The sequence below is a fragment of the Rhinichthys klamathensis genome, unplaced genomic scaffold (assembly GCF_029890125.1).
Source record: "Rhinichthys klamathensis goyatoka isolate OS25496 unplaced genomic scaffold, OSU_Roscu_1.1 h1tg000352l_1, whole genome shotgun sequence".
NCBI lineage: Eukaryota > Metazoa > Chordata > Actinopteri > Cypriniformes > Leuciscidae > Rhinichthys > Rhinichthys klamathensis.
This window is the reverse complement of record NW_026606863.1, coordinates 609,447-636,699: the sequence shown is the minus strand read 5'-3', so window position 1 is coordinate 636,699 and position 27,253 is coordinate 609,447. Positions and strand designations below refer to the sequence as shown.

Sequence of the window (27,253 nt, the reverse complement as noted above, 5' to 3'; positions counted from 1 at the left end):
TGTTAATTTTGCGTGAAAAGATTGCATTTGTGTTTTTTCTGAAAAATGTTATTAATCATATATATTGTATTTAAATAAGTCCAGCACTTTTCAAGTAGCTCTTTGTAAATATGGCTATTTTCAAAGGTTTTCCGGGACTTAAAATTTAAAAAAGTCAAATTCAAGTACTTTAAGCACCTTGAACGAACCCTGATAGTACAAATGTGTTCTGTTGTGGGTATTACAATCATTTCAACCTTTGTTTTAGGGGTTCAGGTTAATAAAAATAATAAATCCGCTTTCATCAGTTCTCACCAAACCTACACTATGTCTACGTCGGGTCAGGGGTCACCCTTCTGCTGGATCGAAGCCAGTTATTATAGTTTATAAAGTTATAAATATGGATATTTTTGCTTCAGAAGGCATTTATTAACCCATTTAATAATACAATTTAAGCTATTTTTACTGCTCAGACTTTTTCAATTTAATAATAAAATTTAAGTTATTTTTACTGCTCAGACTTTTTGAACTTAGTAATAAAATTTAAGCTATTTTTACTGCTCACTTTTTTAATTTAGTAATAAAATTTGAGTTATTTTTACTGCTCAGAGTTTTTGAATTTAATAATAAAATGTAAGTTATTTTTACTGCTCAGACTTTTTGAATTTAATAATAAAATTTAAGTTATTTTTAATGCTCAGACTTTTTGAATTTAATAATAAAATGTAAGTTATTTTTACTGCTCAGACTTTTTATTTTAATAATAAAATTTAAGTTATTTTTACTGCTCAGACTTTTTGAATTTAATAATAACATTTAAGTTATTTTTAATGCTCAGACTTTTTGAATTTAATAATAAAATTTAAGTTATTTTTACTGCTCAGACTTTTTTAATTTAATAATAAAATTTAAGCTTTTTTACTGCTCAGACTTTTTTAATTTAATAATAAAATGTAAGTTATTTTTACTGCTCAGACTTTTTAAATTTAATAATAAAATGTAAGTTATTTTTACTGCTCAGACTTTTTAAATTTAATAATAAAATGTAAGTTATTTTTACTGCTCAGACTTTTTGAATTTAATAATAAAATTTAAGTTATTTTTAATGCTCAGACTTTTTGAATTTAATAATAAAATTTAAGTTATTTTTACTGCTCAGACTTTTTGAATTTAATAATAAAATTTAAGTTATTTTTACTGCTCAGACTTTTTAAATTTAATAATAAAATTTAAGTTATTTTTACTGCTCAGACTTTTTTAATTTAATAATAAAATTGAAGTTATTTTTACAGCTCAGACTTTTTGAATTTAATAATAAAATTTAAGTTATTTTTAATGCTCAGACTTTTTGAATTTAATAATAAAATGTAAGTTATTTTTACTGCTCAGATTTTTTTAATTTAATAATAAAATGTAAGCAATTTACACTGCTCAGACTTTTTGAATTTAATAATGTGAGTTGTATGGATTACTTTTATGATGGATGGATGTTTTTTAGAGCTTCAAAAACACAAAATGCATTATTTTCCTGTTATCACCGTAAAGCTGCTTTGAAACAATTCACATTATATAAAGCGCTATAGAAAAAAAGGTGACTTGACTTCTAATTGTTAAAAGTATTTAAAAAATAGCAGAATCCACACCACAAATATTACGATAATGGCACAGAGAAACTATATCATTGGAATCACTTTTTCTGAACAATTTTTTCCAGCTGATGAATGATAAAAACATTGACAGCCAATCAGAATTAATTCTGCTTTTAGAGCTCGAACATTTAAAGAGACAGACGACAAAATGCAGCGCGTAAATAAACAGATTTAACGATATCGTCTGTTGGTGTGATGCTAATATTGTTATGGTTATAGTTATGGTTCTTAAAGGGTTAGTTCACCCAAAAATTTAAATTATGTCATTAATGACTCTCCCTCATGTCGTTCCAAGCCCGTAAGACCTCCGTTCATCTTCGGGACACAGTTTAAGATATTTTATAGTTTTTTTATAGGACGCACCAGACACACGTCAGCAGCGTCTTACGTCAGCGGCGGCACTGAACGCGGATCCACAACAGAACCAGAATACACACACACACACACACACACACACCAGACACACACACACACACACAAACACACACACACCAGACACACGTCAGCAGCGTCTTACGTCAGCAGCGGCACTGAACGCGGATCCACAACAGAACCAGAATACACACACACACACACACACACACCAGACACACGTCAGCAGCGTCTTACGTCAGCAGCGGCACTGAACGCGGATCCACAACAGAACCAGAACACACACACACACACACACACACACACACACCAGACACACGTCAGCAGCGTCTTACGTCAGCGGCGGCACTGAACGCGGATCCACAACAGAACCAGAATACACACACACACACACACACACACCAGACACACGTCAGCAGCGTCTTACGTCAGCAGCGGCACTGAACGCGGATCCACAACAGAACCAGAATACACACACACACACACACACACACACACACCAGACACACGTCAGCGGCGTCTTACGTCAGCGGCGGCACTGAACGCGGATCCACAACAGAACCAGAATACACACACACACACACACACACACACACCAGACACACGTCAGCAGCGTCTTACGTCAGCAGCGGCACTGAACGCGGATCCACAACAGAACCAGAATACACACACACACACACACACACACCAGACACACGTCAGCAGCGGCACTGAACGCGGATCCACAACAGAACCAGAATACACACACACACACACACACACACACACCAGACACACGTCAGCAGCGTCTTACGTCAGCGGCGGCACTGAACGCGGATCCACAACAGAACCAGAATACACACACACACACACACACACCAGACACACGTCAGCAGCGGCACTGAACGCGGATCCACAACAGAACCAGAATACACACACACACACACACACACACACACACACACACACACACCAGACACACGTCAGCAGCGTCTTACGTCAGCGGCGGCACTGAACGCGGATCCACAACAGAACCAGAATACACACACACACACACACACACCAGACACACGTCAGCAGCGTCTTACGTCAGCGGCGGCACTGAACGCGGATCCACAACAGAACCAGAATACACACACACACACACACACACACACACCAGACACACATCAGCAGCGTCTTACGTCAGCGGCGGCACTGAACGCGGATCCACAACAGAACCAGAATACACACACACACACACACACCAGACACACGTCAGCAGCGTCTTACGTCAGCAGCGGCACTGAACGCGGATCCACAACAGAACCAGAATACACACACACACACACACACACACACACGTCAGCAGCGTCTTACGTCAGCGGCGGCACTGAACGCGGATCCACAACAGAACCGGAAGACAATACAATGCTGAATAAAGTCCTAGTTTCTGTTATTTTTGGAGCAAAATGTATTTTCGATGCTTCAACACACTCTAACTAACCCACTGATGTCACATGGACTACTTTGATGATGTCTTTATTTCCTTTCTGGACAAGGACAGTATACCGTACACACATTTACAATGGAGGGACAGAAAGCTCTCGGAATAAATCTAAAATATCTTAAACTGTGTCCTGAAGATGAACGGAGGTCTTACGGGCTTGGAGCGACATGAGGGAGAGTCATTAATGACATCATTTTCATTTTTGGGTGAACTAACCCTTTAAGAAGTGAAACACATGAGGAAGAGGACTCGTACCAGATGGGCAGGTGGCGTGTGCCGTGGTAATCCCGTACAGACGTGTTCGTTTCTGGGGCTGGAACTCATCGACCTCTCTTCTAGAGTAGCGATCCACCACGACTACAGCACCCCTAATCCAACACAAACACACACACACACAACTCTTTATTCTTATAATACATATGAATGTACAGTATATATATGAATAATGAAGGGTATTTTACTTTCCCCAAACTTTTGAATGGTAGTACATCACGGTTTCTGAAGCAACACAACTGTTTTCAACACTGATAATAACCATAAATGTTTCTTCAGCATCAGATCCTCATATTAGAGTGATTTCTGAAGGATCATGTGACACTGAAGACTGGAGTAATGATGCTGAAAATTCAGCTTTGATCACAGGAATAAATTACACTTTACTGTATATTCACATAGAAAACAGCAATTTTAAATTGTAATAATATTTCATAATTTTTACTGTATTGTACTGTACTCTGCTAACCATACACGGAAAATAAAATCAAAAGAGGAAAACTTACAATTGCATTTTGCATTAAGAACTATTAAGACTGATTTGCATAATTTCTAAGGCATATTTTGTGATTTAAAGGGGAGCGGGAAAACCATACTGTATGTGTATGCACAATAATTCAGAGTCTGATCACCTTATTTATTGCAAGATACAGTACAAAAAAACATAAAATATTAATTACAACTAAAGTCTATTTTAGGTTTAAGGGAAAACTTTTGATGCATTTAAAACAATATTGTTTGCATTTTTTCATGCACTTACTTTACAGTGCAATCCTCAATAATTTGATCAAATTGAAGTTGTTACAATAAAGGAATATTTCCATAGACGATTAATCAAAAATAACTGGTTTGATCATCGTAAAATGAGTCAATGATTGGATAGCACTATACTGTAGACAATTGTGGTAATATAATGCAAAAATAAACTAAATAACATTAAAATCAAATTAAATCAGTCTGATTACTCCTCTGGCAGTAACTCGAGTCGTTAGTAAGTTTAAGGAGAAAATACTCAAAAAATAATCTTGACTTGTGAATTTACACATGGTTTGTCTTAAAGCATATTAAAACACCACATAGACACGCTGGATTTTCACCACAGGGGGACTTTCAACTAAATTAAACTAAATTAGTTTATTTTTCTTCTCAAAACTGTCATCCGTCCATTGATAATAATGCATAAACAAATTCCTAAGTTTATGCAACTAATTGGAGCAGGACCTGACAACATTTGGACTGCGATAAAGACATTTTCCTCCCAAATTCTCACTGCTGTAATGCATGCTGATGAGTTATTTTTGTTCTGCTCATTGTTCTCGATTGCTATAATAAGCTCAATCATGAACAAGATCAGAGAGAGGCCACAGGACGGGCCGTGAAATTGCACACAGCTGCAACTAGCCTTGACACAGGCCTCTTGACCCGACCTCAGCATAGCAAACACACTCAGGGTTAAAGCGCCAAATCTGTGCTCGCGAACAGACACATCAAGGCCTTAGAAGAACAGAGAGCTGTTGAGCTCACAGGTTTAGTGGACTGAACCTTGACCTTGCTCTCTGAACCACGAACAAACAACACCAAGACCAAATCTGATGATTTTCACATTATTTTGTTCAATATTTACACTTTTGGGTGAGATAAACCTATGAATGGGATACTGATAGTAGTCAATGAACAATAAACTGGGTTTAGAGAATGTATTTTAGCAAATAATCTTACATAGTTCACCTTTAAATTGAGATAATATTTCACAACATTACTGTTTTTACTGTATTTTTGAGTCTTGGTCAGCAGAAAAGGCTTCTTTCAAAAACTCACAAAAATCTAACCGACCTTTCACTTGATTTCAGTTACTTGAAGAAAATTAAGCTTTTAATGTTGTTTATGTCTATAAGGTGTTTTTAATATGCTTTAAGACAAATCATGTGTTTAAAAAAAACACTGTTTGAAATCGCTGGTGTTTCTGACGTCACAAACGACCTTGTAACCAATCAGATCAACGTGTGATCGTCAACCAGTGGATCTCTGAGCTGAGTGAGTGAGTGGAGGCGGGGCTCATTTGCATATTCATAGAACCACGTTTACTAAATGAGGCAAGGGTGTCGAGTTACATTCAAGATATTTTAAGGCCTGATGAATTTTTCAAGGAAATAACATTTAAATGTCATTTTGGTGATCAAATTGAGTTTTAAGGGATACAATGATTGACTACAGGTGGACTTTAACTTCTCACAAAAGCATAAAGCTGTTAAAGGGAAGGTTCACCTCATCCAGTCAGTGTAGTAGAGGTTCTTTCCATCAGTAGTCAATCCGAAGGGATACTGGATTTCCTCCATAAGCTGCGTCCGACTGCCCTGCTGCGGGTTCATGCACTCCACTTTATGTGTACCTGCATCAAAAACACCAAACATCAACATCAACACAAACGTTTCAACCAAGCAAAGCATTTTATTAGGGGTGTAACAATATATCGTGTCACAATATAATCGCAATACAAAAATTTAACAATATGTATCGTGGATAGTTCACCCAAAAAAAAAATTCAAGTTTTACTACATTAAACTACTATATATAATGTTGAATATAATGTATAATAATGCAATGGGGGGATATTTGTGGGTCCTGATAATGCCAAATGTCTGATGTTACCATTAAAAAGTGGCCTACATTATTTTAAATATACAGGTGAAACTCGAAAAATTAGAATTTTATGCAAAAGGTGAAACTAATATATTATATAGACTCATTGCATGCAAAGTGAGATATTTCAAGCCTTTATTTGTTATAATTTTGATGATTATGGCTTACAGCTTATGAAAACCCCAAATTCAAAATTAGAATATTGTGAAAAGGTTTTCATAAGCTGTAAGCCATAATCATCAAAATTATAACAAATAAAGGCTTAAAATATCTCACTTTGCATGTAATGAGTCTATATAATATATTAGTTTCAAAGTTGAATTACTGAAATAAATGAACTTTTGCACGATATTCTTATTTGTTATGTTATTCTGGTGTCTCTATTGTCCTGTGCTTTGGGTGTCCAGCACCAAGTCCAAGTCTATTCATTTACATACACAAATGTAAAACCAAATTTAGCATTTTAATCAACAGTGCATTTTTTGTTAACCTTTTAACAAATGTCTTGGAGTATCGCAATACTATGGTCTCGTGAGTTCAGTATCGTGATATGTATTGAATCGTGACATGAGGATATCATTACACCCCTACATTTTATGGAGCTTGTGGCTTCAACGGAGCTAAACAAGTGATCAAAATAAGTTCCTGCCGAGAGGCTCAAACAGCTGTGACTTTACTGCACTAGTGAATAGGGGCTTTCACACCGGATAGTTAAAGGAACTAACCACCAGTGTGGTTCCCTGAGAACTAATGGTTCCCTTAGGAACGTTTTCTGGTTGCATTCGCACCGCCGGTAGGAACTCTGAAGTGACGTAAGCCGCGCTTTTATTACGTTATTAGATAGATCTGTTATGCATAGAAAGTAGACAGTAATGAAAAGTTATTAGCGTATGCCGTGTGGTTGATGTCCAGTGTTGCTGAGCAGAAATACATAATCATGTTTAGCTTGGTCCCCTTAAAGTTGCGTTGGGTTTTCTCCTCAGCATAAAGGTTAAGAGGCTCATCTATCACTGTTTTACATGTTCGTAGAGTTAGTTTCTGGAGTAAATATATAGGCTATAATCGGTGTGTTTACACAGCCTTTTTAAAAATGGCGGGTGATGGTGTTTCGCGTCCTAGGCCCTGTCCCAAATGGCGCACTTCATGCGGACTTTCGGTCTCCTGGACTTAAATTGCGCGTGCTCGCCCAGTCTACGAGTCCGTAGGCCGTCCCACTTAGCATTTTAACGCTCTGAAGTGTGCTCAGCAGCGCCCCCTGTGTACCCTTGAAGCGGTCTTCCGCGAAGCTGTCCGCATAGATGCAGGCTCCACGCACTTTAACTACCCAGGAATCCTTGCGAAAGGCCAATCAGACAACGGATGGGAGGAGATTTCGCTCACGGACAATTGTTAACATGGCTGAGAAGAAAATATTTAAGTGTAATTATCACTACGGTTTTTATACAAACATTATGATCATCGACATGTCTCAAACATAGGCTAATAATAGCGAGCTGAATAATACGATCCCATTATGATTCATTAAATAAATAGAACAGAATGTCAGGGCTTTACTGAGTCATATGTAAACACAACAACAATAGGCCGCATATTTCCCCGAACCTGTAGCTCCTGTCCATAACAACAACCAGACCGTCTTCCTGTTTCCGGCGTGACGATCGAGTCTGTCCCAAAAATACCTCTCAATGCGCCCTCGCGGACTCGCGCTAAGGGCCCTATAGGTCTGCACTACATGACGTCACTGAAGTGTGGACTCTGAGGAAGTCAACAAGTCCGGAGTGTGCCATTTGGGACAGGGCCCTATAGTGCTGGTTAAGTTTAGACCGACTCTGAAGTAGGAGCTAAATATGTTCCTCCAAAAGAGTTGCTAGAACTAAAATCGTTCCTAGGCCCTTGCACACTGAGTCCGAAATTCGCGTCCGAAATTTTTTGCACTTTAAAAAAGAAATACGACCTCACGTTATTACGTCAATCACGCTTGCACACTGCCTCCGAAACTTTCGTCCGTCATAAAAAAAATCGAATCGGGTTCGATTTTCTGCGTTTTTCGCATCCGTAGCAAGTAGGGATGTGCACGAATATTCGAATTTTCGACGATTCGATCTGTAATTATTATTAGAAAAATAAAATGCTATTTGAATTTTACTAAGTTGTTTTGCTGGCCGTAAATGTAGTGAATCCATGATAAATCCAAACACTAATGCCTGGTTCAGATCGCACGATTTTGTTTTGTCTGTTACGATAGTCACTGTGTCAGATTACGCGATTTTGACTCATAAAATCTTGTCGTGTCGTGGACAAGAAACATGTCAGACTACCCGTTGCTTCCTGGCCAGTCATCGCGTGCCGTCATCGAGAAGGCGAAACTAGTAGCGAGTGACTTCCGGAAACGAACGTAAACAAACAATGGATGAAGCGGTGAGTGTTGGCTGTCCTGTGTTCAGAAAAACGTAAAAAAAGAAAGAAAACCCGACAATGGACACGTTCCTGGATTGCTTGAAGAGGACAGTATGGGCTTTCAATCCTCCAAAGGGGGATATTGTTTTCTGTTACTGTTACCACAGCTCCACGAACCTTTCCTCCATGTCATAACTCCACCTAGTAGCACCATCGTCTCTCTTTCGTTTCGCCATTTTTGAAAGTTGTGTACGGAAAAGCTTCGGTGCTCCTATTGGTCAACCTCATACATGTGACGGAACCCGTCGTGGACGACCGTTAAAAAAATTAAACATGCTAGTCTTTTTGTCATGATGTCATGAAGCATCGTAGGTTGTCGCCCACTATGACACACTATACGAGATGATACGATCGAATCTTGCGTCCCGACGCCCGTTGTCGTTTGCGAATCCCCACGACACCCTACGTCAAACGGATCGTGCCAAAATCGGGCTAAAATTGTGTAATCTGAACCAGGCATAACTCACAATTATAATTGAATGCACTGGGTGGCGCTGTGGAGCGTGTTTAACAAGTTGTTTGTACTGGTATTTGATCACATAATGTTGTCGTCTGCCTCGCGAAGTTTGGAATTAGGCCACTCAGATGAAAATGATCTTACTAAATGGAATTACTTTTGATCAAATGAATGAATGAATCTGAGTTATCATCACATGAAATCTAAACACCAGTCGACTGAGGAAAGACAGCTGTCCATCACTGCATCACGACTGCAGGTAAAGCGCAGCTGTATATCCGAGATAACTTATCTTATAGCTAAATGATTTTGAGACATATGTTTCCTTTAAATTTCGTTGAGGGAGACAGGTTTAAGAACAGAAACGATACTGTACGATAACTGGCGTGACCTGCTTTATTAGCGTTGTTTTTCTCCGTTAGCCTGCTTGAGCTTAAATGCTTTTGTTCTTTATATCTGTTGTTTACTCATATTGTTTAATGTTTTCAACTAAAAGAAAACCTTAAGATATATTTTAAGCTTGCTGTGTATATTGCCTAATCATAAGCCTGTTCAGAAATGGTGACAAAAACGTAAAAAAAACTTAAACGTAAAAAATAAAAAATTTCGTTAAACCTCATTTAAATAAACGAATATTCTATTTTTATGAGCCCGAATATTCGAATGCAATATTTTTTAAAAATGCCCATCCCTAGTAGCAAGCAGTTTCAATGGTGTTTGAGTGACGTTTTGACAATTCAGAGCCAACGAATCACGAATACGAACATTTCGGACTCAGTGTGCAAGGGCCTTTTCTGTGGTGTGAACGCGCCAAAAACCGGGAACGTCCACAAATAGTTCTAGGAACTATGAAGAGGTTCCTCCGGTGTGAAAGCCCCTAATGTTTCTCTGAACTGGAGCCGTACCGGCGTCCGCCCAGCACAGCAGAGACGTCCGAGGGTCGTGAGTTAAACCGTTGGGGAGGCTCAAGTCATCCTTGACCAGGACCCTCCGATTTGTGCCGTCCATGTAAGCCATCTCAATTTTAGGGGAGTCCCTGTTCCAGTCGGCCCAGTAGATGTAGCTGATGGAGAAACAGACATTGAAAACACTTCCCAACAACTATTTCACTGCAGAAATTAGTGGTACTTTGGGAATCACTCAAAATCATAATGCCAAGAATAAGTATATAAACAAAACGGTGACACTTTACAATAAAGCCCTGATAGTTCATGCATTAACTAACATTAACTAGCAATGAGCAATACACTATTTATTAATCATTGTCAATGTTGATGACTGTTAGTTCATTCCTGTTAGCTCAGGTCTATTAAATCTTGAAATTAACATTAACTAAGATTAATACATGCTTTAGAGGTATTTTTCATTGTTAGTTCATGTTAAATAATGTAGTTTACTCATTTTAACAAATGAAAGCTTATTGTAAAACTGACAAAACTAGCATAGGTGAAATGTGTAAATTCACCTGCCATAAATATTTTTCAACTATGAAAACCTATTTTATAATTATTTTTAATAAAATAGTATTATTATGCCAAATGTGGCACACAAGCGCTTCAGAGCTGGCATTTAGCTGTCTTTACATAGGCTGTTTAATAAAGTGGCATTTACACAACAATTTCCACTGGATACTTTGATACTAGGGACAGAAGTGGGTAATAATTTGATCTTGCTTTTATGCAGCATGATGTCTTTACACAGAATTTTTGAGCAGGCATAGATCAGTAAAAAAGCCATTATTATTAAACATTATTAAATCTCTTACAAGGCTTAGATTATCCTTTTTACAATTTGATTTAACCATGTATTACGTTGCATTTCTATCCGGGAGGAAAGTAAAATTTTCTTTACTTGAACGTTTGAAGAGTTAATTTTAGACCCTGTGGCTTAATAAGTAATCTTACTTAGAACAATCTAAGTTTTTATCCCCAGTTGACCAGTATAAAATAAAAAACTTGTAAGACTACTCTAAGCAATTTATGCAACACACCCATTGGTGGGGTCGGTGAGGATAGCTCTCGGGTTAACCAGGTCTGTGTTAACCAAGACACGCCTCTGGGATCCGTCTAATGAGGAAACTTCAATTCTGTCCTTCATGGAGTCTGTCCAGAACATGTTTCTGCCCAGATGGTCGATAGCGATGCCCTCAGGACTGCCAAGATCTGAAACAAGAGACAGTGGTGTGCGATATGACCATACTAGATGATGGGAATGATTAAAATGTCTCCACGATCTGCCTTTATAGAGAGATGGTTCGTATTGTGTAACAGTGCACATTATATCAGTTGCAGTTCAATGCCAGCAAACAGAAATATGAAAGTTTTATCATTATGGATGTTCAGAGAACATTCAAAAGTTTATTTCATTTTGTATCTTCCTTATATTGCATTTGTCCTATGTTTTTGTAATGTAAATTTTTGTTCTTTTTTTTTAACAATGATCAAACAAAGTAAAAATAAGATTTTATATATATATATATATATATATATATATATATAAATATATATAATAAGTTTATATCCTGCAATTTGGACATTATAACTTGCAATTGCGAGTTTATTTGCTAGACACAAACTCGCTATTGCAAGAAAAATATTTAAATATATAAACTTGCCACATAAATATCAGAATTGTGAGATAAAAACAAATTTCGGAATAAAAACAAAGCGGAAACAAATTCCTAGTGTACTGCTCAGTAACTAATAAAAAAATGAATCACACAGGTTTGGAAGACATTAGGACGAGTCTTATTGAACTCTACCTGATTTAATGAGATGGACGGGCTCTCCTCCTTGTAGATTAGCTTTGCTGATAGCAGGTGTGCTGATGTCTGTCCAATACACCATCTTCTCCAAGCAGTCGTAAGCAATCGCAATCACCACTTTCTCCTGCAAAAACAAGAAAAAGATCTCACAAACATGCATGGAAGTGTTTAAGATGACAACACGGCACTAGTTTTCCTCGGGCATTCAGTCTGCGAACTGCTGTCTAGACAAAACATGAGTCAAATGATTGTTTTTAACGCTGGGTTGAATTTCCCCTTGTTTAATAAGCTTCACTGATGTTAGTCGTTACAGTAAATGTTAACATGTGAGCAATAAATGAGAGCAGATGGGAATGAAGATTCATTCAGATTTATGATTTCCTACAGTGCTGCACACAACAACCCATAAAAATTCATTTTCAGGAGTCAAGAGATGAAAATACAAACCTTGTGCGTGAGCCAAATGTCTAGCTAAACAAAATCAATTGGCAAAATAACCAGGGATAGTGAAAAACCATAATATTTATGAAGACTGTGCATGTTTACACAACTGTTTGAACAGTTTGAAGCACTGTCCACGAGTGCTGACATTTCTTATAATGTACTGTATATCAAAGTCCATTTCATGGAAAGTCTGTTTCATTCATGACCAAGTCCTATTTATTTGAATGGGGGAATCCTGAAATCTCAAAAACAGCTTGCCAAACTCACAATTAAATAACATATTTCAAATCAGCAACAAAATCTGACATGACCAGTCCCATAAATGTTGTTTCTTATGCTCAAATAGTGTTAAAAAGCTTATTTTTTAGGCTGGACAAGCCAATGTGAGCTTCTAACACCAGCTGCAGTGATGCGATGACTTTAACACTCAGCGATTGGCTCTTTTATTTAGAAGGCGGGACTTATTCTGCCATTCTTCACTATTAGAGCTGAAAGATACAGCACACTAGCATAGATATACAGTAAACATGCAAAAAAGCAAGCGATGTGCATAATTATGAATTAATAGATTAAAAAATAGATTATGTGAGAACGTGCACTGTTTTTAACACATATATACAGTTCTAAAAAACAAGCAGGAAAATTGAATATATAATAGCATCAGCACAGGTCGATTTCTCAATTTGTTTATACTAATATCTATACTTTAATAATACATTACCATTTAAAAAAGATTTTTTGGGGGAAAGAAATGATTCCTTTTATTCAGCTAGGAAGCATTGAATTGATAGAAAAGTGTTACAGATTACATGTATTTACCAGTGTTACATGCTACAGAATATTTTTATTTCAAATAAATGCTGTTCTTTTTAACTTTCTATTCATCAAAGAATCCTGAAAAATAAAATGTATGACGGTTTCCACACAAATATGAAGCAACACAACTGTTTTCAACACATTTATGATTATGATAATAATCATCAGATCATCATATTAGAGTGATTTCTGAAGGATCATGTGACACTGAAGACTGGAGTAATGATGCTGGAAATTCAGCTTTGATCACAGGAATAAATTACACTTTACTGTATATTCACATAGAAAACAGCTATTTGAAACGGTAATAATATTTCGCCATATTATTGATTTTACTGCATTTGCAAAATAATTTTTAAAAATCTCACTCTTTTGAACTGTAATGTACATTTTTACACTTACTAAATACCAGTTCAGTCCATGGCGTCTGCAGAAAACATGCATGCTAACATCATTTTCTTTTGTAAATGGTCTGGTCTGTTTCTCCTGGAATCTCTCCTCACATTCATACGGCTAAATGCCGATGGAGGTTATGTAATCAGCAGAGGCAGCATATGGCTCCGATAAACAAAATGTCTCTCATACGAACATTTCCAAGAAAAACAGAGTTAAGCAATTCTAAAAATCCCCCAGCAGTTCTCTGGCTCCGTGTTATCAACAATTCAGGCGAGAGAGACAAACTACGAGCAGAACACAAACCACAGTGACACGTTCACTCTTAAGTTGCTAACATCCCTAAACAGGCTTTGCACTAATGCATACCAGAGCCTCAAAGCAGCAGGGAATGAATCAGGGCAAAGACTTCTGGATGAATATACAGAGCAAAACAGTTTTCTGAATGATGTGCTAAACATACTCCACACAAGCACTTCTACATAGTCAAGTCACCTTCATTTATACAGCGCTTTTAACTATATAGATTGTTTCACAGCAGCTTTACAGTGATAATAGGAAATTAAAGTAACAGAGCTTGTTTTGGCTTTACAGCAGCTCTAGAGTAAAGTTATTGTCCAGCTAAAGTTGATTCACTTCCATCGCAAAGATCATAAAATAGACCATAAAATAATAGATTCACCATCTGTGATGTGGCAGCGAGCTATAACGCACACGCGTGTTCTTTTTATGTTTCTTAGAGGTCAAAATCTGCCAAACTTCCAATACTACTTCTGAATAGGATGTCTACTTCATAAATTGTATGATAATTGTGGAAATAATGGTTCAGATTAGAGGGCTGCATTGGGATTGAGTCCCGCCGGGTCCCGCGGGACCCAACGCAAATCTCGCGGGAGCGGGCGGTTTGAACTTTGCTGCGGGCGGGAATGGGCGGACAAATAAAACCCCTGCGGGATTGGGAGGTAGCCTAACGACATGATGGAGATGTCAATGATGTGGAAAAGAACCTTAAACGAGGTATTTACAGTACAAAACCTGAGCAAGGCAAGTCTGACATTTACTAATTCATCTTCCTGATCAGTGCGTCAGAATACATGCAGGCCAGGGAAACGAAACCAACAACCCCATGAATCTCTTTAACAATAGCAATACAAATACGCGTTTTTTTCCTGCGGGACGGGAGAAGACACAAAGTCAGTGCATCTCTATTATTGTGCGGGAATAAATTATCCGAGTTTTGCGGGTGCGGGCGGGAGTGGACATACATATTGCGGGAGCGGGCGGGAGTGTAACACATACGTTGCGGGAGCGGGCGGTAATGGTCAAAAATTCGGCGGGCGCGGGCGGGAGCGGGATGAAGAAAACAGTCCCGCGCAGGACTCTAGTTCAGATTACTCAAAACACATATGGAAATGGAGGCGCCCTTATATGGGCAGTGATGGAGTCTGGTTGTCCTAGTGGAAGCGTTCGGTACTGCGCCCAAACACACTCTTACTGAAAGCTCATTTTTTGAGATATCAACCTAAAATTTGAAACACAACTTGTTCAGATTTTTGGCTTTGATTATTATTATTTTATTTTTATTTTTTCAGTTTTAGAGTCCAACATGTTTTGAAAATAAATATTTTATACAAAATTTTTAGTCGTTTTCGTGGATCCAACTCATTTCAAAATGTACTAAACCGCATTTCATGACCAACACAAGTACTTGTTGCACTCTAAGGCATTAGTGTAAACTAGTAATAGGCGCTTTGGAAACACTGGCTGTGTCCGAAACCGCCCACTATAACCGTATAAGGCACTATTTGATGATACAGCCATTTGTAGTGGTGTCCAAAACATGGTGGACGCTATCGAGTGCACTCATTCAATCCCACAATGCACCACAATAACGTGCGTACAACCGATGTATGCTCAACGGCTTGAGAATACCCATAATGCACTGTGAATTAATTCTCGTGTCTGACCAGAAGATGGCGAATCATCCATCCATTCATTTACCAAACCTGGTCCAATGTGTGTACAGCGTAATATCATACAGGTATAAATTCCTTTCAAAATTGATTATTGAATTGTTCATCTTAAGTGTCACCGGCCCACCGGTGGGCCCAAAATCCATTACATTTTTAAAACAGTAATATCCTATACTAAACCTAAACTAATCTTGACAAACTATATATCATTTGAAAGCTTACAATCAATAGTTTCCATATTTGGTGATTGATTTTCAAAATAAATTACAGAGGAGCCTTAATTTATCAATTTGCAACAAGAATATTTTCATGCTCCTAAGGCGTGTTAAGACCTTTATTTTGAAATAGTGATGAACATGAAAAATCATGAAAGAAGGGTAGAAACCTCAGTTTGTTTTCATGCCAAGAGTTCAAAAGATAGCATCCATTCAATTATTTTAGAAAAAAAGTTCTGAATTTTTTTTTAAATATAAAGAAAAAAAAATTCACCATTTGTGATGTGGCAGCGAGCTATAACGCACATACGTGTTATTTTTATGTGTTTCTTAGAGGTTGAATTCATATCAAAATCTGCCAAACTTCTCATACTACTTCTGAATAGGATGTCTACTTCATAAATTGTATGAAAATTGTGGAAATAATGGTTCATATCACTCAAAACACATATGGAAATGGAGGCGCCCTTATATGGGCAGTGATGGAGTCTGGCTGTGCCCTAGTGGAAGCGTTCGGTACTGCGCCCAAACACACTCTCACTGAAAGCTCATTTTTTGAGATATCAACCTAAAATTTGAAACACAACTTGTTCAGATTTTTGGCTTTGATTTTTTTTTGCAGTTTTAGAGTCGCCCAGGTTTTGAAAATAAATATTTTATATAAAATATGAATAATTACATTTTCTACATTGTACATAAACTCAAACTTCTATAACTTTTTTTTGTTTCACATTTTTAATTTATTTCACTTCTCCAAAAACCTGCCAAATGTCTTCTTTAAAACGAGACCAATCTTGCGTCTATATTCAAAAGCATTCTTGAATTACAACCATTTAAGTTCAAAATGTGCATTTTCATGTCTATTCAAAAAAAGGGGCGTGACACTTAACAGGTTAAAGTATATCAATAGTTTCCATGACAGATTTCAAGATAAATCTTTTCATTACTACTGGAGCTGCCAGTTTGCAAAGTTTCAAATGATTATTAAACAGCAACACAACAAACTATGCAAAAGCGGCACTCAGTGTCCGAATTCGTTCTCATTCGTTCTCACTCACTCCCTCAAGTGAACAATATTATTGGACTAATGCAGGGAATAGTGAATGACGGTATAGGGGGCGATTTTAGAAACAGGCACTGATTTGTGAAGCTCTGAAACCCTGGCGAATCGTTTGTTTTAAACCAGGGATTTGGAGTGCGTATCGTATCACACTGCCAAAGTCACATGACTACAGTAAACAAGGCTTCATTACGTCATAACTGTTTCGAAATGTTTTGCAATGATCTCTGTGAGCCCATGAACCAGTGTCTATATGGTTACCTGATTTTATAAATATGTAGATTTGTATTGACATTTGTATAATAAAATAGAAATTATTGGCCTGATTAACCAATCTTTCCATGAAACAATCAAAGCAATCTCCACAAATTAATAAAATAACACATTTGTTGATTACATTTATTATGATAGATTACACTTTCAACTTGCAAAAGTTGTTTTTATGCATGTTTTTACACCGTTCTGACCAGCAGGCGTCACTTGGCTTTTGAAACAGTGAATCGTTTTGCAAAGCAATTGATTCAAAGTTTCTAAAAGCTTTGATTCTCTCATAACTCTCGTCTTCCACATTACACTAACAGACACGCTGGGTTAAAGCTTTACCGGGAGGTGCAGCGCAGTCTTGGCTTCATTCTTCTTCAGGTCATGACCTTCCAGAGGAACGTACTCAATCTTCCCGCTCTGGGTGAAGAGGATGTGACTGCCGGGAGGCAAAGGACTAACGTCTGGGTTGGGAGTTGGTCTAATCGGGCCGGGAAATTCATCACCAGGACCTGAGGAACCGAAGATCAATATAAAATGACTATGGGAATTCACTAGCTATATGTACAGAAAATGGTCAGAAAATGTGGCAATAAAAACATTAGCTTTGTACCAAAAACCTAAAGAGCTGCTTATGTAGGTATTTTCCCAGTGGTTCTCAACCAAGGGACTTTCACACACTTCCAAGTTTTTGAATTATGAAATATATATATTTTAAAGTGTCCATATTTTGGGGTCTACTAGGATACATGAATTAAAGCCCTGTTTACAGCTGGTATTAAAATGTGTTTTGGTCGATCGGATCACAAGTGGACGAGGGAGACACACTCCCGTTTACACCTGGTGTTTTAATCCGCCTCTTTTCTCCACTTTTTTTTTTTTGTGTTATTTTGTGTTTATTTTGATTATTCATTTGAGTACAATCATACAGTATATTTCAAGTTACATACAATGCTCAATGCGATCACAGTGTATTTACAAATATAGGTATGTACAATTACCCAATGTTTTAAATATAAATTGTACTCCAGGTTAGTTCAATTGTTTCAAAGTATAACTTTTTTTTTTTTTTTTTTAACAACAACAACAAAAAACAAAAAAAAGTAAAAGTAAAAGGGTAACTATATACATCCAGGGAGAGAACAATTCCTCTTAGTTAAATTCCATCCTTAACAACCTCAGATTACGACTTATTATAATCTCAAATAAATAGTGAGAATTGTTATTACTTACACATGCAAACATATATTATTAATATATACATTATATATTAATCTTCATCTATTTAAGTATAGCAACAAAATCTGACCTTCTTTCTGATACATATTCAACCCATTTCCTCCATTTTTCCAGAAAAAAAACTTTCTTCAAATTAACAATAAACGTTATCTTTTCCATCATATAAATCTCAATGGTCACATCAATCCAGTCATCTAATGTTGGTCTCTCTTGTTTTAACCATTTGCGTGTGATTGCCTTCTTACTGGCTGCCAAAAGCACACCCATCAGGTATTTATTATCTGCTGCTATTATATCTGGACATACATAGCCAAAATACAGTAATTTGCATTCTAGAGGTATGTCTCCTCTAAAATTATCTTGAAGAGCATCCTGTATTTCTTTCCAGTATTCTTGAATATGTAGACATTCCCAAAATATATGGTAATGGTTTGCCTCATTACATCCACAGTTTCGCCAACATTTTGGGGTGTTATTACTGTATTTGGCCGTTTGTATTGGTGTTATAAAATATCTAACAATGTTTTTCCAACAGTACTCCTTCCAATTTAGTGACCTAGTTGATTTCCACTGAAATTTCCATACAGTTGACCACTCTTCATCAGTAAAAATTATTCCACTTTCTGTCAACCATTTCGCTTTGATGTAACTTGTAGAGTGTTTTTTCATATTTATTAAACTCTTGTATATCTGAGAGACTATCTTATATCTAATACCTGATGTGTATGTCTTCTTAAGCAAGTCTATTAGCGGATTCAAATTGTCTTTGATTTTTCCTTTTATTTTTTTATCATAATAACTTCGAACCTGAAGGTACCTATAAAAATCTTGATTTTCTAGTAAAAACCTTTCCTTTAATACTTGAAAGCTTAAAATTTCACCTTTCTCAATGATTGTGCAAAAGGAGGTTATTCCCTTATTTGTCCACAATTTAAACCTGTTATCAGACTGATTTGGAGTGAAGTCTGAGTCATAAGCAATCCATTTAAAAATGGAAGTGTATTCAAACAAATTAAATTCTTTTATCACAGTTGCCCAAACATTTAAAGTAAGCTGTGTCCATGGGTCTTCTAGCTTATCTATATATTGTCGTAAATTATTATCTGCTAATATTGTTTGTACAGGAATACTCTTTGTAGTATAACTTTCCATATCCTTCCAAGGAGCATTATAATGTGGGTCACACCAATATACCACAGTCCTAATTTGAACTGCTGTATAGTAATCTTTTAATGAGGGAAGAGCCCACCCTCCTTTATCCTTTGGGAGCTGCAATGTTTTAAAACGTACTCTGGGCTTTTTCCCTTGCCAAATAAAACGTGAAAGCATTTTATCCCATTCTGTGAATTGTTTTCCGGTAATTTCTACAGGTAGACATTGGAATAGGTAAAGATATTTAGGTAATACGTTCATTTTAATTGCTTCAATCCTTGAGCTAAAACTAAAAAAGGGAATTAAATTCCATTTGGCTAAATCTTCTCTGATTCTTACAGTTAGTGGATCAAAATTCTTTCTTTGCAATTTTTCTATGTTTTTCGTCAAATGGATACCTAAATATTTAAATGATTTTGTATGCCATTTTAACAAATATGTATTTTTAATATTTATAGGGGGATTATAATTATATGAAATTATTTCTGTTTTATCAATATTTAGTTTATATCCAGAGAGAGGGCCAGAATTCTGAAATTGTTTCATGAGTTGAGGTAAAGACTTGGTTGGGTTTCCGAGATAAATCAGTATATCATCTGCATAGCAGGCTATTTTATGTTCCACTCCTTTTATACTGATGCCTTGGATTGTTTTATCCTGTCTGATGCTTTGTACTAAGGGTTCCAAATAGAGTGCAAATAATTGAGGGGACCATGGGCATCCTTGCCTAGTGCCTCTTTCCAATGTAAATGACTTTGATAAATAACCATTAATCTTTATCTTTGCAGTTGGTGTATCATAAAGTGCCTGTATACTTCTAATTATAACTTCATGAAAGCCAAATTTGCGGAGAACCTTATAAAGATAAGTCCAGCTAACAGAATCAAAGGCTTTTTCAGCATCTAAACTTAGTATCATAGACTTTAATTTATTTTTCCTGATATGATTCATAACTTGCAATGTGCGCCTAATATTGTCCTGTGTCTGGCGCTGACGGATAAAACCTGATTGATCTTGATTTATTAGGTTGGGCAGGAATTCTTCCATTCTTCTGGCCATAATTGATGTGAACAGTCTATAATCGACATTTAATATCGATAAAGGTCTATACGATCCACATTCTAACTTGTCTTTGCCTTCTTTTGGAATAATAGATATAACTGCATCCTTCCAAGATGGGGGAGTTATCGCATTCTTTAAAACCCAATTAAAAGTACGAACCAAGATAGGTATTAATTCCTTTTGGAATGCTCTATACCACTCCCCAGTATATCCATCCGGTCCTGGGGATTTATTAGATTTTAGTCTAGTAATAGCCCCTTTTACTTCATTTGTGGTTATTTCTGCTATCAGTGTTTTATTTTGCTCATCAGTAAGGGTAGGTAACTTTAATGCATCTAAAAAACTATTAATCTCCTGGGGTCTATCTTCGGGCATTTTAGAATATAATTTTTTATAAAACCTTTCAAAAACATCTTGAATGTTCTCTTGTTTGGTTTGTATTGTATTGGTAATAGGATCCCTGACTTTATATATTGTTTGATCTGCTTGTTGTTTTCTTAATTTCCATGCTAATATTTTCATAAATTTAGATCCATTTTCGTAATATTTTTGCCTAGAAAACATCATTTTTCTCTCTATTTCTTGAGTATACAGCATATTAATTTCGTTTCTTATTTTTTTCATTTGTTCTAGTATTTTGGGGATTTGCTTGTCCTTATGTTCTTTTTCTAATAAATGTAATTGATGTTGTAATTTTTTTAACTCCTGTTGTCGAATTTTCTTTTTAAGTGAGGCTAGTGCTATAACTTTACCTCTTAGTACTGCTTTTGCAGCATCCCACAATATGGGGGGGGTGACCTCTTCATTATCATTAGTTTCTAAATAAGAATGAATTTCATTTTTAATATGCATTTTAAAAGAGGGGTCATTAAGAAGATTCAAATTAAATTTCCACAAAGTATCCTTAGATTTATTGTCTAGTTTTACTGTTAAGTAGATTGGGGCATGATCACTGATATCTATCGTTCCAATATCGCAGCTTGTCACCCTGGTCCTATCTCTATTAAACATAAGGTAATAATCTATCCTGGTGTAGACATTATGTGGGGGGGAAAAATGTGTATAATCCTTAGTATTTGGATATAGGTCTCTCCATACATCAATTATGCCAATATCATTCATCAATGTGTTAATTTTCCGAAGAATGGGTTTAGAAAACGTCGTTTTTTTGTTTGAGGAGTCAAACTCAGGCTGTAAATGTACATTTAAATCGCCACCACAAATCAATATACCTTGTGTTTCAGAGGACATAATCTGAAATACTTTTTGAAAAAAGGTAACATTACTACCAGGTGGGGCATAAATGTTAAATAAAGTAACATATGTTCCATTCATAATTCCATGAATAAAAATAAATCGACCCTCTTTATCAGCATACTCATACTTCTTTTCAAAAATAACCTTGTGGGATATCAAAATAATAACTCCTCTCCTATGCCCTGTATGATACGATGAGTAATAGATCTGAGTGAATCCCATTCTTTTCAATTTCTCATGCTCAATGTTACTCAGATGTGTCTCTTGTAGATATACAATATGAGCATTTTCTTTTTTCATTTTGCTTAAGATTTTTTTTCTTTTGATTGGGTTAAGCAAACCATTCACATTGAAAGAAATTACTTTTACTTCGTTATTTGTCATATCAGTTCAATAAAACATTGAAATCTAAAGGATGATAGAGGCACATTCCCTGGAAAACCAATAAACGAACAAGTAAAGAGAATATTAAAAACCTGACAAACATAAGGTGCTTCCAAGATAGGGGTCTCGAACAAATGACCCTGTAACAGGTTGGTAGTGGCGTCTAGCATGGAGGGGGAACCTTCTCTTCCACAGTGGTGATCGGGGCCCTCCAGTTCACCGTCTTTACATGAGATAGAAGAGAACATATCTCTCGTGTCCGACGTGCTGTCATTCCATAATACGAAGAGAGAAATTAAATCAAAGTCTATCCGATTTAAGGTCCAAAAACATGTCCAATATTTTTTCTTCATTCATTTTTAATTGTAGAGGGCATATGCAGTCTCACATTATCTTCTATATGCCTGTAGACGTTCCCTGATGTCTGTCGATCTCGGAGCCTTTTTACCTCTCGTCTTTCGTTGTGAAACAGTCTCCCAAGACGTGCGCTCGAGTTGTTCAATGAGTGATTCAGTCAGCGATGTTTTTTCCACGTTGAATCCTCTTTTCTCCATATCCAGATACGCTTCTTCAGCTGTGTGGTAGATGTGGGTCCCATCCTCATAGAACACACGTAGTCTTGCCGGATAAGGGGTCTGAAATCGAATCTTCTTTTCTTTCAGTACTTTTTTCACTTCCGTGTATTCCTTCCTTTTCTGTAGAACCGCAGGAGGATAATCATGATCGAAGTAGATTTTTTGTTGACCCACAAAAATATCCTTTTTCATCCATGCCTTCCGGATCACTTCTTCTTTCATTTTGTACCTCAGGAATTTTACTACAATCGACCTGGGTCTCGCGTTCACTCCAGGTTTGGGTGCAAGTGCCCGGTGTGCTCTTTCCACATGCAGTTCTGTCTCCGGAGGAAAATCCAAAGTGTCTCGCAGAAGTTGTTCGACGTAGTCAGTCATGGGATTTCTCTCTGCGTCCTCTGGCACGTTGTATATCCTTATATTGTCTCTTCTCGATCTACCTTCTTGGTCAATTTGCTTACTTTCCAGATGCGACTGCATTTTAATCATTTTTTGCATCGTCTCTTCCACGTTTAGCACTCGCGTTTCAATTTCTTCAATGCGATCTTCTGCGTGGCCGATTCTTTGATTTGTCTTGTTTAATTCGATCTTGATTTCATCCAGCTGACGATTATTCTCTTTGCGAAAGTTTTGAATCTCCTCCAAAATTCGTTCCAGATTGATTTGCATGTTATCCTGGTGAGTTTGCTGGCGATTAGCATCTTGCTTTTGTGCTAACGCATGTGCCGCGCCGCCGGCGCCTTCTTGCTGTCTACCTTCGGTTTCTAGGACCTCTGTGTTAGTTTTCCTGCTTTTCTCTCTTGTTTCCATTGTTGTCCCACTATTATATACTGCTTTAAAAGATTTTTTATTTTTCTCAAGATTTAGTGGAGTTTTAATTAAATCGTCGGAGGAGACGATGAACTATGCTGCCATTCACTCAGTCGCCGGAACCGGAAGCCCTTTTCTCCACTTTTAAACACTTCTGTCCTGATTTCTTCGAGGGAGGGTCTATGGGCGAGTAAATGTATGGGCTTTTTCACATCTTTTGATCTAATGGAAAAAATAAGCTTGTGCAATTTACATATGAACACGACCAGAGAAAGCAGGAAAACATACGGAGAGCAGCAGCTCTGGTGACCAGCCGAACACTATGAGTGTGTGTTAGAAATCAGCAATGGTGAGAGAAGAACATTGAGCTTGGCATGTTTTTCCTCTTCAAACCAATCTTGGGTCTCCAGCCGACAAACTTTAAATCCCGTCTGGCTAGAGCGCTTCCCATAATGTACGCATTAGGTCAGTATTCAGAGAGCAAGCGTCTTTTGTGTCCGTTTGAACACATTCGATCACATGAGCGTTTACACTCCGAAAGCAATCCGGTTTCCAACTACCTCTGGAAATGGTTGAAAGTGGAAAAGCTCAAAATGTTTTACACCTGTATATACCGTCGTCCACTTGAGATCCGATCGACCAAAATGCATCTTAAGTGTCACCGTCGGGCCCACAGCCTTTACATATTTAAAACAGTAATATCCTATACTAAACCTAAACTAATCTTGACAAACTATATATCATTTGAAGGCTTACAACCTCTACCTCAACCACAACAGAACCGGAAGACAATACAATGCTGAATAAAGGCCTAGTTTTTGTTATTTTTGGAGCAAAATGTATTTTCGATGCTTCAACACACTCTAACTAACCCACTGATGTCACATGGACTACTTTGATGATGTCTTTATCTCCTTTCTGGACAAGGACAGTATACCGTACACACATTTACAATGGAGGGACAGAAAGCTCTCGGACTAAATCTAAAATATCTTAAACTGTGTCCCGAAGATGAACGGAGGTCTGACGGGCTTGGAGCGACATGAGGGAGAGTCATTAATGACATCATTTTCATTTTTGGGTGAATACCAGGTGTAAACAGGGCCTATGCGTAAACATGTGGAGGACTCACACTCAGGAAAGCTTCCGGGTCCCATGCGAGTGCCAGAGATCTCCTCTCCATCACGATCCACACACCAGCACTGCCTAATGCTATCGTGACACTGCATGGCGTCGTATGCGCCCTGGGCATCACAGGTCGGCACATACTGACCGGACATCGGACGAGGACCACGAGGCTCAAACCCAGCGCCCAGAATGCTCTCCTTATGCAGCTCGCAGCGTGTCTTCTCACGGTCTGAACAAAACACACACACTTAACCCTAAACATTTCTGTAGGATCATGTGACACTGAAGACTGACCAACCAACACAAGTTTCGAAAATGAAAATAAGGAATAGATTTTAACGGCCTTTTATTTTTTTTAACCAAAAATGTGTTTTAGGTGGACAGATCAGTACAGCACACAGAACATGTAGGATGTTGGAAAATAACAATGTCTCTTCTGTTCACCAAATGCTTTTTAATATTCACTATTACTTCAATGCAAGTGAACAAGCGCGCCGTTATTTCTTGTGTAGTGACGTGTGTGTTCAAGTAAGCCAGAAATGAGCAGATTCTGCGTAATACGCTGTATTTAATATATCATGAGGATCACGAGTTGCGTATTTGCGCTAAATCCGCACAGATTTGGCTTACACGAACTTCCCCAGCAAAGTGAGTAAACATAGAAACGCCAGATTGGCTCGTGATTTGACAGCGTTTCCCGCCAAAGCTCATTTATACCCGCATTTGGCGGGTCGGAGGGTGTTAATCTCAATCCCTGAATGTTGCACTCCTGTTTGTCATTGAGCACGAAACTTCACGGCAATAAATCATCAGGAATATTGCTGACTTGTGCTCAAGCGCCCTCTTTACGCTCGTCCTAATGCCTGTTAGTTGTCTGTGGATTTGCCGATATTTGGTGTTGAAAATGGAAACGTCTTTAGACATGTAAAATCCGATCCGAGGATTTGTCGAACATTTGTCGATTTTTGAGTCGAGACATGTCAAATAAAATCGAGACTACATTTGGTCAGTCTGCTTTTTCATATAAAAGTGCACAATTGTGGAATTCATTACCCACTGAATTTAAAACAATGACTGAGTTTAAACAGTTTACTTCTCGAGTTAAGTCTTGGATAAAATCGAAACAGGAATGTACCCATTTTGTAGATAACTGGTTTGTGTATGTAAGTGATTCATTTGATGTGTTTATAAAGATGTTTTTAAGATGAAATAGTAAATGTTGTAGTGTAAAGGCCCAACCATTGACTGGAGTTGAAAATTAGCAATAGCTATAAACTCTTTTTGCATAGCATCAGTTACTGACTTGTTTTGTACTATGTTTAATTGCAATGTCCATGTCAAATAAATTAATAAATAAAAAATAAAATAAAATTCAATGAACACTTATCAAAAATCGAACAGGATTTGTTCACAAAAGTGACAGCCCTATTGGTGAGCAGAAGAGACTTCTTTCAAGAACATTAAAACAAATCTTTTGAACGATAGTGTATATTTCTGCATAATGTTTATTCTGGCATTTTTTAGGTCTATACTAGTACACAGATGACCTTACAGCTCAGAAACATGGACTAAAAGTCACAAAACTCAACGATATTGATTTTATGGGGTCTTAAAACTCTGAGAAGCCAAAGCAACTGGCCAGTTCCCAGCAGACATGCAGCTGCCGAGCTCATATTCATGACGGCAGGGTTTAACCTTTTACTCAGAGGTCAAGATGTCAGGTCATGTTGTAATATTTAAAGAGTTGAGGGTCGTCTGTCATTAGAACGACTGATAAGGTTTGTGGTTTGAACTGTGGGTAAAAACAGCTCTCAGCTTCCTTTTCGCTTGAGACATTTTGCTATTTAAATTTAAATTTAGAAACCGTATTTAGAAAAACGAATATCCCCCCCCCCCTCCGTTTTCAATTATAACATCGTGCACACAACATCGTTTTCAAAAAAGTTGTCATTTACATCAACCCGCATAAATACCTTTCTTTGACTGTCTATGATAAATACGCCGTCGAGCGCCATCATAACTCTGGGCGCTCACATGACGTTAAAGGGGGGGTGAAATGCTGTTTCATGCATAGTGAGTTTTTTACACTGTTAAAGAGTTGGATTCCCATGCTAAACATGGACAAAGTTTCAAAAATGAAGTTGTAAGTTTGATGGAGTAATTCTGTTCCAAAAATACTCCTTCCGGGTTGTCACAAGTTTCGGAAAGTTTTTTTCGAATACGGGCGTGTGTGACGTCAGAGTGGCCGGAATTTCCTTATACGGGTCTTAAGGGCACTTCTCCCGGAAGGGCGCGCGCGCATCTGTAGCCTAGTGCCTGCGAGAGTAGCCTACGCCTATGCCCATCAGAGCGCTGGGCTCGGTCGGCTGCGCTGCAATTAAAAAAAGGGCAAGACAACACTGCACAAATTTCCAAAGAACCCAGCGTT

At 37.4% G+C, this 27,253-nt stretch overlaps 1 protein-coding gene across 1 annotated transcript in view; it reads right to left on the bottom strand.

Annotated features, from left to right (window-relative positions):
* Window positions 1-27,253, bottom strand: part of nid1a (nidogen 1a) — a 59,905-nt gene that overhangs the window by 1,809 nt on the left and 30,843 nt on the right. Inside the window, exons 13-19 of the mRNA XM_056232665.1 lie at window positions 24,830-25,054; window positions 17,564-17,733; window positions 12,057-12,183; window positions 11,286-11,457; window positions 10,201-10,358; window positions 6,007-6,130; window positions 3,724-3,836 (exon numbers count right to left, since the gene is read on the bottom strand). Of these exons, the coding sequence (XP_056088640.1) occupies window positions 3,724-3,836; window positions 6,007-6,130; window positions 10,201-10,358; window positions 11,286-11,457; window positions 12,057-12,183; window positions 17,564-17,733; window positions 24,830-25,054 (1,089 nt within the window). The remainder of the gene's footprint in view (window positions 1-3,723; window positions 3,837-6,006; window positions 6,131-10,200; window positions 10,359-11,285; window positions 11,458-12,056; window positions 12,184-17,563; window positions 17,734-24,829; window positions 25,055-27,253) is intronic.